At 35.1% G+C, this 20,456-nt stretch overlaps 1 protein-coding gene and 1 long non-coding RNA gene across 2 annotated transcripts in view; one reads left to right on the top strand and one right to left on the bottom strand.

Annotated features, from left to right (window-relative positions):
• Positions 1-20,456, bottom strand: part of pax5 (paired box 5) — a 97,054-nt gene that overhangs the window by 11,627 nt on the left and 64,971 nt on the right. Inside the window, 3 exon segments of the mRNA NM_131638.2 lie at positions 3,153-3,239; positions 4,967-5,053; positions 12,915-13,016. Of these exon segments, the coding sequence (NP_571713.1) occupies positions 3,153-3,239; positions 4,967-5,053; positions 12,915-13,016 (276 nt within the window).
• Positions 1-20,456, top strand: part of LOC141385555 (uncharacterized) — a 51,793-nt gene that overhangs the window by 30,035 nt on the left and 1,302 nt on the right. The gene's annotated exons all lie outside the window — the stretch shown is intronic.

The raw sequence follows: 20,456 nt of genomic DNA, 5'->3' as shown, positions 1-20,456 counted from the left end.
AAGTTTCAATGAAAAAGGCTCTTATGCTCTTAAAATCTGGTAGCCCAAAGTCCCGGGGCTATTGTTTTTTTTAACTTCCAAAATTTAACAGCGTGCCTGGTGGGCTATCTAGATACATTTTTGACCAATTTAATGGTCCATACTGAATATCTTTTGAACCAAAGAATATTTATGTGTCATCTTACACAACTAAATTTTCTGCTATTACATTTGTTTTATATTCACTCCCTCAAGTTAAACTAAAATCTTAAAGGAAAATTAAAAAAGCAATGCATAAAGATTCATAAAAAAAAGCAAAATGCAAAAAAGATTCATATGATCCTAGATGTATGTGCAGGCTAGAGTACTTTGATTTATCAGTCCACCACAATCATGTCACCCTTCCTCTTATATGAAATGACACCATCATCATCAGCTCAGTTTCCTCCTGGAAAAGACCATTTCTGCTCTATAAGGCTCACAATTCATCCTGATCAGTCTGTTTTGGCATTAAGTGCTGATGGCCCCTCAATGATGAAATGGATTCAGTATCATAGTTAGTTTGAGCAGGGATTATTTTTCTTCATTAACTTTAGACAGCAGGCATGAGTGTGGGGTATAACATAGTGGAAGGACAGATGTGCTACTTAGTCTTTGTTGCTGGAGTAAAAAGAGTAAAATTGTGAGAAATATGGTGGATGTGTGCATTTCTCTTCACTGGAGGAAGACAGGGTGAGTGTGATTAAGTAGCTTTTATGTTGGTGTAAAAACATTTGAAAGTGTGAAGTATATCAAAATGTCACGCAGTCTTCAAAATATAGATTCTTTATTGACATTGATAGCTCCTTAAAGAGCTTATAACATCACTGGAAGCAGCCTATGCTTTTCCGTTTATTTTTCTCTGTAAGATGTGTTTGCCTAGTAAAATGAAAGTGAAATACAGAAAATATTGTACAGTATGTCATAAAATGTCATTTTATTTAATGGTCAGAATCCATGACTAATAGGACACTTGTGGATATTGCAACAACTACAAATAATGGTCATGTATGAAAAGAAAGAAAGGAGATTCAGTAAATTCAAAAAGATTCAGAAAATCTGCTTAGGGGTGCGTTTCCGAAAACCATCGTTAGCCAACTAAGGTCACAAGTTCTGTCGTTACAAACATAGTTCGTTGATTTAGCGTTCCCCAAATCCATCGTTTCAACGAACATTCACAAACTGCTTCGCAAACTTCTATGCTTGCATCTACACCTCTGGAGCTGTAGTTCTATTCCCAGTTATCCCCCCCTATGCCCTATTCGTTTAGAACATTCTAACATTTAAACTTGTAATAATTTTTTTTTAAAAGCATTGATGTCATCACTCTTAGGTGTAATTTGCTTTCAATGTATTTTTACAGTTCAGTTTTAGCCATCTTCGTGTTTACAATTGCGCTCCCTTCGCACAACTCTTTGAAAACATTGATGTCATTTTAAACACAGCCTTATGACGAAAGCTATAGGTGACCTATTATTTAAAACCGTAATTTATGTTATGCCTCCAAAGCTTGTGAAAACAAAAAACAGCATACGTTAATGCTTTTAATTTACAGGTTGTTTATCAAGTATCTGTACTGAACATGACATGGGCCTGTTGGGTAGAACATTACTGCAGTTGTTTGAATGTGTCAAATGATAAAAGTGGACTTTTCAAAAACAAAAAAAAAAATTCAATAAACAACACCTAATAATAATAATAATATTCATCATTATCATTAATATTATTAGTATTATTATTAAAGTAGGATTTTTTTCATTTCATAATAAATAATAAATATTGAACTTCATTTCTTAATAGCCGGTTCATTAATTAACAGCCTCATTATTTATTTATTTATTTATTTTTTATATAATTTATATATGATATAAGAATACGTGTTAGCTTTTGTAAGAGATTTTATGTTTTAGAATAGAATATGTAATGTTCTCAATAATATATGTAAAGGAAACACTGGCCCTATATGTGATCAAAAAGTTAATCAAAAAGTTATGAATTGCTGAAATTAACTCAATCTTTTAAGAATTTTGTTCAACTTATTTTAAACAAGTACTTTGAACAAGCAGCTAAAGTCATTTATTGAGTGTAGCCTGGAATAATTTTTGGCAGAATGTACCATTATAATCAGCTTAATTATTTTCTGGATTTTGTATAATGTTTAATGCTTATTGATTTTGCTAAATGCAGCAAATAGATTTCAAATCTAAAACATTTTCCACCAATTACGGCATTTTACGTCCTAGAAGGATTAAAGGAATCTGCTTTAGAAGTTAAGCCATGTAGTGGAAATTGCATTTGGAAGAATATCAGTTTTTAACAAGCAAATACATATATCTTATCTATTTGAGTTTTATATTTTACTATATAGCCTAGCCCTATTAGACAGTCTACTTTGTCATATATCACTTCACACAAACACTGTCAAACTTCTGTCAGATCAGGGTTTCTGTCTTGACACCACAGAACCATAAAATCCCCAAGGAATGCCTTCCCCAATGGGAACTCTAAGGTCAGCGCTGTAGCTCTTTCTTACACACATATAACAGTTTTTAAGTCAGTGGCCCTTCACCTTGCTTTTGACTGATGTGTCAGAATGAGGTTTTACTGATCGGTGAGGTTCTTCTAAACCACTTATTCTGGTCACCACATGCACATACAAACAAATTCAACACGCAAAAACCACCCAAACATGAAATATGTGTTTCAGCCTACATTTTTATGAAATGCAATTTCTAGCAATAAGTTCAGTGTTTTACTTGTGATGCCGAGCTCTCGTGTTTGATACTGGTAAAGCACAGTTTTAAAGAGATAAAGTGGCATGTAAACTTATGTTTGCTTTTAAAAACACTATTGGTGGTTAGGGAAGGGTTTAGGTCAGTGGTTCACAAGGTGATATGTACAACAAGCAACACCTTCTCATAGATGTGTACAAGAAGAACGTTTATCTGAAACATACAAAAAAAAAAGTACCCTGAGTAACACATTTCAGATTTGCAAAAATGTACACAGCGCCCTCTAGTGCATTTGTCATCTAAAATGTGCAACTATATGTACCCGGAGCAAAGTTTTTTACATTTTTGCAAAAAAAGCTGAGGCACATATTTCACTCTTCCATCTAATGCCTGTTTTAATACCTGTGGGTTGTGGGGTTTGACCAGGAAATAGTCCCGATGACGCTGCTCTCTCTGAGCCTAGTAATGAACCGTACTCCTGCTGAAACACTGAAAAAAACAAAACACACACAGAACAATATAAATCAGGTAATGTATAATTCACAGCAGATAGCAATAATATTTTCTGTAACAAGTTAATTTAGGTCACAAATCACAGTTTTAGCAAAACATTAACTAACACTACTTGCTCAATTAACTACTAATTAGCTGTTTATTATTAGTGAGGTGGAAGTTGGGTTGGGTTTAGGTTTAGTGTAGGATTGCAGAATTAGATTATACTTTATAACTACTAATAAACAGTTAATATCTTATTAAGAGGCAGGTAATAAGCCAGAAGTGCATGAATTGTGGCCTAAACTAAAGTATTACCATATTTTCTTTCTCAAAAGCTTTAAACATTAGTGTAGCCAAAATAGGGCCAGACTGAATTTGCTGACATATATGGATTTTTCTGTGCAGAATTTTGTAAAAAATAATAATAATAATAATAAAATCAAATCTGTGGATTTATGTGGAAAGATTTTGGGAGAACCATAACTAAAAACTTAATATATGAAATAAAATAAAAAAATTATTTTTAAAACTTTTATTTAAGGTTTACAATGCAAATCCAATAAGATCCACTTATTTGGTAAGCAAAGCAAATCTCTCATATAATAAACTAAAAAAACACATTACTTTACAAACTGTATTGTAGATATACCAAATGACAATTTTCATATTAGACAATAATATTAGTGAAATTAACTTAACAACTGTATAAATATAAATTGACACACATTTACATAAATAAATAAATGGACTCAATGATAGGCAAAAAATCTGCAGATTTCTGTATGCACAGATTCCGTGTGGGCCTATCCATGTTATACAAAAGCATACCAATGTTAAATTTAACAGTAATCTTCCCTTTACACAAAACCATGCAAACCTAATCCATGGTTATTGGTTCTTGCATGAGTCACCAGTTCACAATTGAGAATGAATATTAAATGAGAACAAATCATTTTCATTCATTCATTTTATTTCAACTTAGTCTCTACTTCAGAGGTCGCCACAGTGGAACAAACCGCCAACTATTCCAACATATGTTTTACGCAGCAGATGCCTTTCCAGCTGCAACCGAGTATTGGGAAACACCCATACACTCTCATTTACACACACACTCATAAACTATGACCAATTTAATTGATTAAATTTACCTATAGCACATGTTGTTGGACTGTGGGGGAAACCAGAGCACCCAGAGGAAATCCACACCAACATGGGGAGAACATGCAAACTCCAGACAGAAATGCCAACTGGCCTAGCCAGCACTCGAACCAGTGACCTTCTTGTTGTGAGGCGACAGTGCTAACCACTGAGCCACCGTGCTGCCCCAACAAATCATTGTAATTGCTTTAAAAGATGTGAAATGTAAATGTTTAGTCTGCGTTACAAGCTGACTTCCACATAATGATAAGTAAACAATGGCTAAAGTTTTCTTTCGGCTGAATTATACTTTTAAATCAGGGGTCACCAAACTTGATCCTGGAGGGCCGGTGTCCTGCAGATTTTAGCTCCAACCCTAATTAAAGACAGCTGAACAAGTTAATCAAGGCCTTACTAGGTATACTTGAAACAACCAGGCAGGTGTGTTGAGGCAAGTTGGAGCAAAACCCTGGAGGGACACCGGCCCTCCAGGACCAAGATTGGTGACCCCTGTTTAAAATCCATCACTATAAACGCATCACCAGAGCAAGTTTTTTTCATCTTTTCACTCATCTAGTCCTTACCTAATAGACTTGGGTTTGCAAATCTCCAAGACTCATTGTATGTTGAATACTGTGGATGGGAATAAGGACTGCCAGAGAAATCTCCTCCTGAAATGTTAGAAAACACAACAGAAATGTTAGATGTGTACATGTGCCAGTGGATTTTACATCCCGTAACGTGCGTGCAGTTTGTAGGCGTCTAACCGATCCAATTGGCTAGGTGGAAGTGTCGATTTGTGACAGTTTTTCTCCTCCATTGCTTCAGTGTAGTTTTCCTCTTATCTCCCTCTCTCTTTCTCTCCCTCTTTTCCAGTCTTCTTCGTTCTCCCTTTCCCAGGGGAACACTTTCCCTTTGCTGGCTGTCACAAAATCAGAGGCCCGGCTCTCTCTTTCTCTCCCTTTCTCTCTCTCTCTCTCCATCTCTAGCTCTGTCGGTTCTGCCTGGCTGGTTTTGTGCACCCTCCCCTGTGTGTGTGTGTGTATACGTGAGTGTGTGTGTCAGACCCCCTGCTGAAAGAGAAAAAGCAACACAACCAAAGAGAAGGAGAGGAAAAAACAGTGATAAGTGGAGGTGGAGGATCTTAGAAATATAGCGAGAGAACAAAAAGCACTGCTAATTAATTTTTTTTATAAATCAGATATTTTTATATTACTCTGAGAGCATGAATAGGAGTTTGAAGCATGCAAGCTTTATTTTAGTTGGGTGGTCGATAGATTTTTTTGAACTTTAAAAAAAAAGTTTTATTTGATTGACTTAAAGGAAATGGATCAATGCAAGGTGTGTAAAATATCAAATTGAAAGTTAAATGGCATGTCTGAAGGATAGAAATGTCACATTGCGAGATATAGGGCCCCATAAACCCGGCGCAAGAAGTGTTTGGCGAAATTTGTTGCTATTTTCAGACCAGCACAACCCTAATTTTCACATTTTGGTCTAAAAAAAAGGCGTTAAGGCACATTGTTGGCGTATTGCTATTTTGAGGAACTGAAAGCTGTTCTGAAGTCCAGCGCAGGGAGCGTTAGTTATGCACCTATGCTGGTCCAAACTTACACATTGCTTTATACACATAGGGTGTACAGCAATACAAATTGATCTTTACATATAAAAAAATAAAGGATTAAAATGTTACAAAACTCTTATTTTTTACATAAAATATAAAAATCACTGCCTAAAATGCCTTCTTCATGTCTGGGGGCTTTTTTCAGTTTATTCATGACGATTTGCATTTGTATAATGTTATTATTAGTAGTATTATTTTTTATATGCATATTTATATTTGTTTTAATAAAAACAAGTTTAGATTTGTCCACCTGTCAGGTTTTGGAGATGTATGCATCACCATATGGAGCATAAGAATAGGATGTGTGTTTGGATATAGCTCAGTTTTTTGACCACACTTCGTTATTATTGTTCATTTATTCACTTGCTGGAAATTAGAACTGAATTTAGAAATAGTTTTAAAACTAATCCTTGCACTTATCAAAATTAAATTAATATAGGTTAATAGATGTCTTCAGTGGTCTGGGTTTCCACCGTTTCCTTATCCACGAAAGTAAAGGAGTAAACAGTAAAAGTCAAATAAAAAGTAAAGAAGCTGAATGGAGGAGGCTCATTCTTTATCCTCATGCTGCAGATGGTCTGTTTAACTGTTTTCTCGCCAGTGAAGCATTCAGTTTTGCCACTTACAAAATCCGCCGTGTAAATAGCAAACGCGCATGGCACGACGCAAAAGTGCAACATAAGAGCAAATTTTTATTGAAATGTATACATCACATGTTGAATAAAAAAAGCTTTCCATTGATATATGGTTTGTTAGGAAATGACAATATGAGATACAACTACATGAATATCTGAATTCTGAGGCTTAAAATAGTCAAAATATTGGGACCGCCTAAAAATTTGTCCAAATTAAGTTTTTTGCGATGCACATTACTAATCAAAAAATGAGATTTGATGTAAATATACAGTAATTGAACATTTACAAAATGTCTATTAACAAGATCTTTTCCTAATATTATGATGGTTTTATTATTAATAAATCAGTCATTTTCACTTGCATTTTATTTTTTATTAGACTGATAATAATGATCTTTTGGTCCAGGGTCAGATATACAGAAATGATAAAACAGTGGCAACTTGAACACACAATGAGGTAAATGAAATTAGATCATCTAAAGTCCACATCTGTTCATGCCCTTAACCTTCAGCAAGCTCTTAGATGGGACAGTTGGTGTGATTACCTCTCTCTTCCTACAGCGCGAGTGTCAGGTTGTTTAGGGAAGAGGCTGGAGAAAACGAGGGGAATGACTTATGGACAGGGAAGAAAAGAGGGTCTCCCCAGCGAGGGAGATGGGTTGCAAGGTCATAAATGCTTGTCAGAAGTGGGGGAAACATGGGGGATTCAGTCGCAGGGAAATACGAGACAAGGTTACGGATCTTGCTCTGAAGAGAAGGGACCCGACAAGACCCTCCGAGTCACCGAGACACCCGACAGAGACGCCCGCATGACAGACTCGAGACACGACAAGAGACATGTTGTTGTTGTTGTTGTTGTTGTTTGGGCTTGGGTTTGTTTGCTGCGTTCAGGGAGTTGAAACAAGGGTTGGTGAACAGTCCTTCATCCCTGAGCTCTTGTTGTTTTTTTATACCACTTTATTTGTCTTGTTGCCCTAGCAGAGTTTCCATATACATCTGTTTGATTGTGTTCTCTTGGACTTGATATTGTAGCAAGCACATACTTGTTCCCAATGTAACCTTGTGGCAGTTTGTAACTTTGTGATTGGGTGGGTAATTTGTGTGGATTTTTGCAATGCAATTTGGAGTTTAATTTGCTCATATTTCTCAGGTTTCTATGTTTATGTTATTCACTTTTTACAGTTTAAAGCAAATGATAATAACCTATTTATTGCCTAAAAGTGAAATTGCTAAACTTACACACAGGAGTCTAAGAAAAATGCTAATAAACTCTTGCATCATTTGCATCCCAACTCTTTGGGCTCTATTTTAACGATCTAGAAACAAAGTCTAAAGCGAATGGCGCAAAAGCATTAAGGGCGTGTCCGAATCCACTTCTGCTATTTTAAAGATGGAAAAATACGCTCTGTGCCTTGGCGCATGGTCTAACAGGGTTGTACGTATTCTCTTAATGAGCTATGGGTGTGTTTTGAGCATAATGTGCATTAAACCAATCAGAATCTCATCTCACATTCTCTTTAAGAGTCAGTTGCATTGCATTATACAGCATTTGAAATTTACATGGCAGAAAAAATTAATGCTTCACTGGCGAAAAACAGTTAAACAGACCATCTGTAGTGTGAAAATAAAGAATGAGCCTCTTCCATTCTGCTTCTTTACTTTCTCTTTACTTTACTTCTACTCTTTACTTTACTCCTTTACTTTCGTGGATAAGAAAATGGTGTTGTACACACTCCATTGAAGACATCTATTAGTCTATATATTTAATTTTGTTTGTTGAGCCCAAAGATTTGTTTCAAAACTGTTTCTAAATTCAGTTCTAATTTCCAGCAAACAAATAATGAAAATAATAACAAAGTGTGGTCTGGTTTTAACCAAACACACGTCCTATTCTTATGCCCCATATAGTAATGCATACATCTCCAAAATCCGACAGGTGAACAAATCTAAACTGGTTTTTATTAAAACAAATATAAATATGCATAAAATAAATAATACTGATAATAATAATAAAATTATACAAATGCAAATTGTCATGCATAAACAGAAAAAAAAACGACATGAAGAAGGCATTTTAGGTACTTTTTATATTTATGTAGAAAATAATCATTTTTGTAACATTTTATTCTTTAAAATTTTTTTTCACATATAAAGATATTTGTGTATTGCTGCACATTCTATGTGTATTAAGCAATGTGTAAGCGTTTGGACTAACACGGTCTTTGCTGGACTTTAGACCAGCTTTCAGTGGTCAGATTTCAGTTCCTCAAAATAGCAACATGTCAACAATGTGCCTTAACACACCTCCTTTTTAGACTGGCACACCCATGAGTCGACATAGTGGCACAAATGGATTTTCTGTTTTAAAGACGTGGAGCAAAGTGTGAAAATTAGGGTTGCGCTGGTCTGAAAATAGCAACAAGTCGCACCAAACATGGGTGTCTGATAGGGCCCTTCATTACAAGGAGGAGGAGGAAAGGGGTTCGCGGATATACTGTAACTTAGGATGTGGATGGTGAGGGAGGTGTTACAGACGCCGCCCTCTCTATTTTGCCACCCTAGGCGTGGATATAACTGCTGAGGATGCGGGTGGTGAGGGACGTGCCGCGGACGCCGCCCTCTCTATTTTGCCTCCCTAGGCGGCCGCCTAGGTCGCCTCTATGGACGCACCAGAACTGCTTCCACAGCCGCCATCAGTGTCAAAATGTATGTGGCAGCCAATCAATTTAAAGCATGCAGAGCTTTAATGTTTACAAAAGCTCAAAGTGAATTTCAGCACAATGCTTTAGTTTTAAATGAGGAACGAGAGTAAGATGAGATGTAACTTTTTAGAATAGAAATGCAGCTATCAATTAAAAATACAATAACTGAAAATGTTAAGGAGAGGCTGTGGCGCAGTGGATAGCACATTCACCTCACAGCAAAAATTTTGCTGGTTTGAGCCTCGGCTGGGTCAGCTGGCATTTCTTTGTGGAGTTTGCATGTTCTTCCAATGTTCGCGTGGGTTTCCTCTGGGTGCTCTGGTTTCCCCCACATGTCCAAAGAGGTGGTACAGGCGAATTGGGTTTGCTATAATTGACTGTAGTGTATGAGTGTGTGTGTGTGTGTGTGTGTGTGTGTGTGTGTGTGTGTGTGTGTGTGTGTGTGTGTGTGTGTGTGTGTGTGTGTGTGTGTGTGTGTGTGTGTGTGTGTGTGAATGTGTGTATGGATGTTTCGGGTTGCGGGGAGAAGGGCATCCGCTGAGTAAAACAGATGCTGGATAAGTTGGTGGTTCATTCTGTTTGGCAACTCCAGATTAATAAAGGGACTAAGCCAAAAAAAAAATGAATGAATGAATGAATGAATGAATGAATGAATGAATGAATGAATGAAAATATATTTAATCAACATCCGAATATTTTCTGTAAGGGTTGAGTTTAGAAATAGGGTTTGGGTAAAGGATCAGAAAATGCAGTATGTACAGTAAGCACAGTATATTTAAGTATATTCTATAAGAAGTTCCCATAAAAACATAAAAACCTAATGTGTTTGTGTATGAACATTGTGGGGACCATATGTCCACATAAGTATAGTAAGATGTAAGATTTTTGACAATCTGGTCTCTAGAATCGAAAAAATAAAAAACCTAAAGAATGTTTATCTAAAAGCATAAAAGTGTAAACAGGTTTTCTGTAAGCAGTAGCTTTACAAACATTCATATAAAATAGTTAAAACAGATTTTTAAAAGTTTCAGAATTTTTTTTTAAATGAATTGACTTATTTAAAATATAATTAAAATTTTTTAGTTATTTCCTTATTTAGCTAAAATCCATTCAAATCTTTAACTTTTAAATTAATAAATAAACACAAGTCTCTTAAATAAAATAAAAATCTGCACTACTATTCTGCAATAACTCTAAATTATATATATCATCAACTTAAAACAATGATTAAAAAAAATCTTGAATAATATATTGTTAATTGACTATCGATTTAAAAATCTCAGTGTGCGCACACTTTTGTTTTTAGTAGGTCATTGACCAACGCCAGAATGAAAGAGCAGTAAGCCTTAACCATTCAAAACAACTTGGTTACTAAATAAAGCTTATTTTAATAACAAATCCATGACTATTTTTAGTTCATTTCAAATTATGACTGTTCAGATAAAAAAAAAAGACTCAACTTAGCATTACATAAATATGCATCTATTTAAACGGCATTCTGAGTCATTTACATGCGTTTTGTGTTTGTGAATATGAATAACCAAGTGTATTTCTGCGATTCTGAAGTGGCCTGTGGATTACAAAAAAAACCTAAAAGAAAGGAGGCCGAGGGAGTCTGCAGGAGAATGAATGAATTAGTCAAGGGTCAGTGATGATTCTCATTAAAAACAAATTACTGATGTTGAGAAGGGACAGCTGTGTGACTGGGGTCTAATAGTCCAGCCGAAGACTCAAAGCCAGTCGCCACCCGCCAAACACACTCTGCCAACCGCCCAACAGCCCCCTCTCCATCCCTCTGCCCCCCCGGGACGCCTGTCAGCCTGGCAGATGGGGGGAGACAGGAAGTGGCAAAGACAAGACCCCCTCCCACTGGGACCTCAAGCCAAATAAAGCAGAGGTGAAAACGGGGTGCAGGGAGAGGGACTGCAGACGGAAGAGTGAGGGTGGCACATGCACGGAAATTAGCCTGTCTGTTATTTTCATCAGCGCTGCCTTCTTTAGCAATGCGCCAAAAAACAAAAACATGAAAAAAACTTCATCAAAACATGACAATTTAATCAGTCTCAAGTGCTTTCAAATTAGTTTGAGTTTATTTTAAACACAAAAGAAGATGTTTTGAAGAATGTTTTGAAAAAAACAGTAAAGGTTTTTTGTTCAAAAATTCATTATTTTAAACTGTTGTATAACAGTATATGAGAAGTGTGTGTAAACTTTAACATTTGATTTTGCATGTGCATGTGATTGTTAACCCATCCTGATTTTACTTTATGACGTGTTTCAGATCAACATATTTCTGTCAAAAATGTTAATCCAGACTACATCATTCATACATTTTCCTTCGGCTTAGTCCCTGGTTATCAGGAGTTGCCACAACAGAATGAACCGCCAACTATTCCAGCATATGTTTTACGCAGCAGATGCCCTTCCAGCCGCAACCCTTGTACTTGGAAACACCCATACACACTCATTCAAACACACTCATACACTACATCCAATAGATTGTTTTCACATGACGTCATTGATGACGTGCGAAATTCAGATGGAGGAGAGGAAGTGGTCTTCTACATAGAAATCACTATCATAACTGTTTTAATCGGCCAAAATAAGAATTGCCGACCAGCTTTTATTAACTTCCAAATGTTTTAGCTCATAAAGCTGTTCAAGAAACTAGCTGAAAAACTGTAATAAATATTGTAACGTTAGTGTAAACTGTGGTGCATTGTGATTATAGTGTAAAAAAACTGAAGCCTATTGATTAATTAGTTCATTAATACAGTTGTGTTGTACCACAACAATATAATTACTGCGACAGTTTAATGCAAGTAATCATCTACAGTATGCTTCCAAACACAATTTACTATAGTATTATGGTATTTAACTATAGTATTTTTCAAGTGATGTGATTTTACAGTATATACTGCATGATGATATATTTTAGTTCAGTTAAAAACTTGGCCCTCTTCATGATATAAGGTTTATGCTCAGCATATGTGGTTATTTTCTGTTTAGATCTCCTTTGAAATATGGTATAAATAGCAAAAATACAAACTTTCCTCCATGTCTCCCATTCAGTTTTTCTCAATCTGGTTTTCGCGCATCATCAGAACCACGTGATTGAAAACAACGTATTTAGTTCATCCAATTCACTTTTAGTGCATGTCTCTGGACTATGGGGGAAACTGGAGCACCTGAAGGAAACCCACACAAACACGGAGAACATGCAAACCCCAAACAGACATGTCAACTTCTTGCTGTGAGGCGACAGTGCCACCGTGCCACCCCCCAGACATCATCTCTACTCTAAAATTTATAGTAACTTAAAAGCAAATTTGGTTGTGTGATGTAAATAAATAATTACAAGTGTGCTGTAAATTTTACAGTACATTTTACAGTTTACCCCTAAACCTAACCTAATGTGTGAATACCAATGATGTAGAATCACCAAACTCTGATTGTACGCTTGAAATTACCTAAACATATACTTCAGATCTGATTATTCTTGTTATATTTTAGTATGATCCAGGATGTTGTACATGGTTGAATCAGGTTGTGTGTTCAGTATGAGACTCACCAGGTACCATTCCAGTGAGGGAGGGTGTGGAGTAACTGCCTTGTCCCGTCGGAGGGACATGAGGAGGGTATCCTGGGAGTGTTGTGCTGGCCAGGTCACGACCTGTCAAAATAAAAGAGCATTGCTTGCATGATTAGCATCAACTCCATTGGGAAGGGTTTATTGATCTGACTTCTCCGTGACTCTGTGGCAGCAATTTCATCTATAATTGTTCAGTAAACTTGGCTTTAACCTTTTTATTCGCTTGTTAGTTGTGAGGGGATACTGTTTGCATGTTCCAGCCTCTTCAAGTGAGAATACTATCAACAGACGTTTATGATCTCAGTTCATTTAAACCATACCTTGAAGTTAAGCTTTTTTTTAAATGGACGTAAACTGATTCGTAAACAACAGTGCTTCATTTCATGATGTACTTCACTAAATTTCTACAGTTTACTCACAGTTTTTTCATTTGGATTATTGTTCAAATTGTAACAAGTGACGTGTAAAATGGCAAATAATATATAAATGTTGAAATAATATTCTTATATGGATTTACAGAAGTTAAGAAGACATTATGCTAAGTCAAATAAATTAATAATTAAAAGACTAATTTTAAAAAATGTCAAAACTAGAATGGCTTATGTTCACTGGACTAATCCAGCCAATATATCTACAGTGCTCAGCATAATTGAGTACACAGCGTTTTGAAAATAAACATTTGCATCCATTTCTCATTGAATATAGGAAATGGATTTTGGTGCATTTAAACAAAACAGATTTATTAAACAGATATATTTATTAAAATAATATTTTAGTTACCAAACATATCTAAAAATGGAAAGATAATACAATTAAATTCAAGCAAAATATTGCAAAAAAAAAAAAGTGCAACCTACAAAATTTCAACTAAATTTTTTAATTTTTTAGTTTCTCTTGATTTTTCCTCTTTTTTGAATTAACATATACACATAAATTTGGATGTACTAGTTTTTAGACCAATATCGTAAGTTATTTTGTTAGATAAGCTCCAGATTTGGCTTCAGTACTGACTAATTTAAGGTATATGCACATATCTAATATTGTATAGCTTCCTATTAAAAGTATGAATTTAAAAGTTAGATATATGCTGAGCACTGTAAATATATTAAAGTATTTTTAAACCTTTATGCAATTTTGTATCTTCTTCGATCTTAACATTTTAAATACATTTACATAAATAAATAATAATACACTGAAAAACAATGAAGGTCAATCTTCACAGATGAAAGTGTTTGATTATTACTGTTTTGATTCTGAAAATATTGTCAGTTAGGACACAGGAGAGCATTTCTGAAAAAAACAGTGCAACTAACTAGCTTTTTAACTCAGTAAGTGTCTTCTTATGAGCTTGGTAGACTGCAGAAGTCATGTTGGTAATAATACAGCCATCTTGCTTTATGTCATAACAAATCTGCCTTTGTCGCAGTAACAGGGCCTCTGGTATAATTACACACTGATGTGTGACAGAATCTGGATATATCTAGTGTTAGTGTAGAGCGTACATTTTTCCTGTCTCCTGTCTTTATTCTCTACGCCACAATCTGATAAAAAAGGAAAACCAGTTCTGGGAAACTGATGATTCATTATATATCCGGTATTTAGATGTGTTTATGTGTTTTCATTAATCTGATCAAAACTGGATGACACTGTTGACTACTTTCTCAGGTAGTTGAAAATGCATCAGATTAGGTTTTTTAGTGTAGATGCTCATGTGGTCAAATGCATTCTAACAGACAAAAAACATCAGCTTTTTTTGACCTAACACAGAATCTGCTTGTACAATAAACGGTCACGAAACACATCTAAATGTATGATAATAACAAATTACAGTAACAGGTTATCGGCTACATTAAAAAAATTAATTCCTAATCTGTTTTTAAGTATTTTCCGTTTTTTATCAACCATTTTTTATCAACATGGATCAAATGTCTCAAAGCAGTCTCAAAATACATTAAGATTAAATATACAACTTTGATATTTACTTGACTGCAACTCTCTGGAATACTTGATTCTGACTGGTCGATCACAAAATTTGCAGAGGTATGTTATTCTTAGATAACAACCAAATAATCTAATCAGACTAATCCAGGTACCACGAATAATCTTGACCATTAGTAAATATAATCACTCTATATATACTAAACTATTATGCAGACCCCGTAGTCTTTCACAATTCCGTGATAGCTGAATCCAATGCAAAATCAACAAAAAGCCACAAATTTTTGTTATCCTGCAAAATTCTTATTTAAACGCAAAATAATTTCAAAAACACATGAATAATCTCATAAAACATCCAATTCCAAACCATATAATCAAATTATATTTTATTTCAGTTTACAATTAATTGTTTTATGTGGCAGTGCACGTCATTGTTCATCATTACATGAGTGTGGGGGGATTGTTTTGTGCAATGTGAAGTCAGTGCAAATATTAGATTAGGCATCCCGTGGTGTAAATATAGCATTTTGTGCATTTGATGCACTTCAGACTGCAAAAGAAAGTGGGAGCAAACAGCCAACAAACGGAGCAATGGAAGAGACAGAAAAGCAAGCAGCTCACAATGATGGCAAGTTCGACTAAATTGAAGAACATTATCGTCCATTACATGGATGGTATTAGGGTGTGCGTAACATTAATAAATGTTTTCGCTTAACTCAGTCTCTAGAGTTACCAAGAGAAAACGCTTCCCTAGTACGAGTTTTACAGCAATTCGTGTTTTAGATGTATTACAGTTGGGAAAGCCCTAACGAATGTCCTGAGTGAGGTACATGATGTCAGACGCTCTGAGGAGTGAAATCATATAAAAATAAGAGTTCCAACCTTCTTTTGGCTTAATCCCTACCGTTTAGATCTGTTTTAGATCTTGTCTTGACAAGAGACCAAAAAAATAGAAGCTTATGATTTGTGTCAGACTATATACATATTTTTTATATTTCTATAATTTTTTATATTTATATATATATATATATATATTTTTTTTTTTTTTTTATTGCAAAATTGTCAGCAAATATCCGGGAATTACCACCACTAAATAAGTCATTTTTAATCAAGCAAACTTTAACTGAATAAGCCAAATCTTTGCTAAATCAACTAATGTCAAGTTCAAACTGCATGATTTAAAACCCGAATTTGACTCGCCGACAGGTTTTGAGAAATCTCCGACAAATGCTTGAAATCACAAGCAAATCGGTGCTCAATTACGCGAGAAACAATCACACAGTATGAACTATCAAGGACGTGATCTGAGAGAATCTTCGATGAATCGCCAATGCCCGTGAGATATTTGGCGTGCTAAATATCTGGATCAGTTGCCAATTCAAATCATGCCTTGTGAAATGAGTTTTGACTGAAAATAACATTGGCGATTACCTACAGCCAATGAGAGAGCAGCATTTACTTTCAAGTGTACCTACAGGCCAGCAAGATTGGGGGAGAAGTTAAAAACGCTCATTTTCAGCTTATTTGGACCCAAGAAATGGAGGAAAAAACTAGTGGAAATTTGGCAGGAGCACCCGTGCCTGTTTGACGTGTAATCTGAGCAATATCACAACCAGGTCGAAAAAAAAAAAGTTGAGGACAAATTGCTAATTCCTTTCAAACCCAGGTGAGCAAACATGTACATTTTCCACCCCATTAAAGGGTTCGTTCTCATTATGTAGTTAATAACAAAAAATATATATACTACATGTTTTTGGTTGAGAGACGTAGTTTGGACAAAGTTGTCGGCGATTCTCCTTTTGTAAAGTCATGCAGTGTGAAATTCCCTGTCTCCGATCCATCTTGCAATGTAAACAAAGCAGCGACGAAACATGTAAAAAGTCAGTGTAAAAACATCTGTGACATGGTTATTTTGAAAATCATGCAGTCTGAACTCAGCATAAGAGGCATATTAGTAAATCAAACATTAGTGATGAAAAACTAAACAAAAACATAACATTTATTTCGAAAATGTGTTGGACCTGAGGGTAAATAAATATTCTTAATGTGCAACTAGTCTTACTGCAAAAGTTAAATAAAGAAATTTTGTTCTTAAAAAAAGAAAGAAAAAAGTATATACCTGGACTTTGTTAGCAACTAAACAAGTATGTTGCTGAATCTTTGGTGTGTTTAGTACCAACTTGTGATTAGTTCAATAAAAACAAACAAGGATAGATTAACAAAAATATTAATGAGGGATTTTACTTGTCCATTTCACAACAATCACTGGACACTTTCTAAATTTAATTCTCCCTAGCTTAATCTCCCCTTTCTCTGTGTGTTGTATGGCTGTATAACTGTATTAGGCTACATGACATGGCTGTCAGAGTGAATCATCTCTCAGTCTGCACATGGTGCTGATCTGTGGACTGCAGCCCATTCATCATAATAAACACCATCACCCTCAGTTCATCCATTCCCTTCAACACAGGCAGCGTTTAAGCCTCCGTCAGACTTGTGAGGGGGAGGAGGTGAGAACAGATTCAGAGAAGGAAACTGAATACTTTATCGGAGATTAAAAAGGCTAGAGAATACCAGAGAAGGTGGAAGAGAGACCAAGGAAAGGTGGAGAATAACTTAGCGAAGGAGGAAGACAAGTGTTAGGAGAATGGGAAGAGGGTAGAAAACATGGACAATGAATTTAATATGACCTTCGGATAAAAAAAAAAAATATATATATATATATTTTAACCAGTAAAATTTCTTTATTCTAAGGTGAGAAATGAGTGTCAATTATAACAACTTTTTTGGTTGTTTATGGCAGTCACGTGGACAAGAATATGTATATGACTTTGCATAAAAAAGCTATTTTTAACCAATGAAATTTCTTTATTTTAAGGTGAGAAGCGAGTTTTAATTATAACAACTTTTGCAATTATGGCAGTCAGTTACAGCAAGTGACTTTATGAGTTTGTTCAAGAGAACTAATTAATCTGAAAATTACACAAATGAACAGTCTATATGACTTAAGTCATTGAACTATTCACTCAGCTTGATTGGATTCACTAAATATTCATAATTGTTTTAAAATTCCTAAATGTTATTTACCAAGTATTCAAAACTAAACTAATGGGGGGCCAGAGTGTCAGAACCATGAATAAAATATATTTTTTTCACATTGTCTAATTTTTAACACACCAAGCATGGAGGTCTCCAATTACTCCAATATTTACTCTACTGCTGCTAACACTGACACAGTAATCAAAGCATTGGCTGAGCAGCCTGGGATGCTGTCTTCAGCTGTCACAAATAACTCTATTGGTCCATTACAAAGTATGTACACTGTAATAAATGCAGAGTTCCACACAATTGGTTTGTGTTGGGACAACATAAAGAACATAAGTTAGCTAATTAGTTTTAACAAATGTACGCTGATTGAACTTAAAACTACTAAGTTGTCCCCCCCAAAAAAACTTAATAATTGCATTGTTTTAGCTAAGCCAGTTTAGTCTCAAAAATAAATTTACATAATAAAATTCATATGTGTACAGCACAAAAATTATTTGGATTTTTGAATTCTGTTTTAAATTTACGAAATGGAATTAAATATTTATACATTTTATTTTATGAATTGGATTTGTGTATTTATGAATGGTGTTTTTATTTTCCGAATTGGATTTTGTAAACGTGAATTGTGTTGTTGATGTATGAATTATATTTTGTAAATGTATCATTTTTGAGACTTATCTGGCTCCATAGTTTTCTGTTTTTAACACAGACACCACAGCGTCATTTTCAAAAACTTCCACTTCGAATTATGCAGTTTCAGTCACAAAAACATGTAAAATTGTAAAAACTAAATTAAATAAGATGGCGCCAACCAATGTAAAATCTTAAAACCTAAAATCCTAAAACAAACAGGGAGTCAGTAGAGTGAGGCTAATATTGGGATAATATGCTAACGCTTTTTGTCCCAGTTAGTAGTCGTGAGATCGGGCTACACCATTGAAAATCTCCAGACCTGACACACTTACAGTCTCACTCTCTTTCTCTCTATTCAGCTGGTTGTCCATGTTAGGTGACAGGAAGACATTAGTGAAGACTGGATACTAATCCACTCTGGGTCAGTGGACAGGGCAACAGCGAGGGACAGAAGCAGAAATGGACTCTTCAGAAGAGGAACAGACAAGGCCTGGTCCTCTGAGAGATGTTGTCAAAGGAGAAAAGACTGAAAGAGGGTAGACAGGAAAAGATTTTCTTGCCTGAAAAATCATTGAAGAAAAAATCTGGAATATGTGGGGATGAGGTCCGATGGGTAGTTCACATGCTTTTGTGCAGTGGTAGTTATGTGGTCAGTGCAAGTTTAAGTCTAGCTTATGTCAATTTTCAATACTATTCTCTTTCTAAAAAACAAAGAAAAAGCTGAAAAAAAGCTGAAAAAAGCTTAACCCTAAGTTCCAGTTTCAGTCGACAATTTTTTTGTTGGCCCAAATGTTACTTCAGAATTTAAAATAATAAATTAATGGCAAGGAATTTTTGTTTATTACTTCAGTCAACTACATTAGAAAATGAAAATAACCTTTAATTTATATTTTTTAAATCATAATTTTGCTATCATAATATAACATCTTTTTAACACAGTCCAAACAAGAGTACAAGAGTACTACCAAAACAGTATCAATTCGATTTTGTTACAGTGTAAAAAACATGTAAGATATCATGATAAATATTTATAGTCTTGGCAAATTATAAAATGTCCATTTGTAATTTACCAATAGGGGGCGCCATTATGCAAACATGAGGAAAAATCTGCTGTCTTTTCGTATGGTCCATTATGAGACGAGCGCTGGCTTTAATACATTCTGGCTTACTCTCCATCCACACACACACACACACACACACACACACACACACACACCCTGTCTAGATGTACAAGTTTCGCTCTACCTTGTCAGATGGTGCACAAATCCCAATTCCATGATTCCCTCGTTAGGGCTCCTGTCCAAGCAGCACTTAATTAGCGCTCCCTTACTCCCAAATGGAGTGAGTGAGTAAGGGAGAGGAGGAGACGTGTATATAGTAATTACAGGTCTCCATCCACTCCCTCTGTCCCTCAGGATATTGAGTCTGAATCTGAATCACTGAGCACTGTTTAACAGGTCTGATAACACTCTCATCACCCCTGAGCTGCCCACAGCCAGCTTATCCACAATCAGGTACTTCTACTTCATGTTTAACACAGAAATCCCTGCAGATCTCACATCAGATGTCAGCAGACTGGGAAGCACATACATATTTGGATATTTAAATTGTGTTAAATGTGCTAACTGTGAAATTTGAAAGCGACCAATATGTCAGATGTTTAATTCCAAAATGATCCCAGAGTGATATTAAACACCATTTATCATCTGATACAGTACACATTTAAATTAAATTCCAAATATAATAAATACAAAAATAAAGTAAATAAAACTAAACTAAATCAAATCAAATAAATAAACAAAATTGGATAATGTTAAACAAATTAATTTTGTAAATTAATTAATCTGATGAGTTTCAAAAAAGTATATTTTGACTAAGTCTTTTATATATGAGCAATATCAC

The sequence above is a fragment of the Danio rerio genome, chromosome 1 (genome assembly GCF_049306965.1).
Source record: "Danio rerio strain Tuebingen ecotype United States chromosome 1, GRCz12tu, whole genome shotgun sequence".
Taxonomy (NCBI): Eukaryota; Metazoa; Chordata; class Actinopteri; order Cypriniformes; family Danionidae; genus Danio; species Danio rerio.
This window is presented reverse-complemented; position numbering and strand designations above follow the sequence as displayed.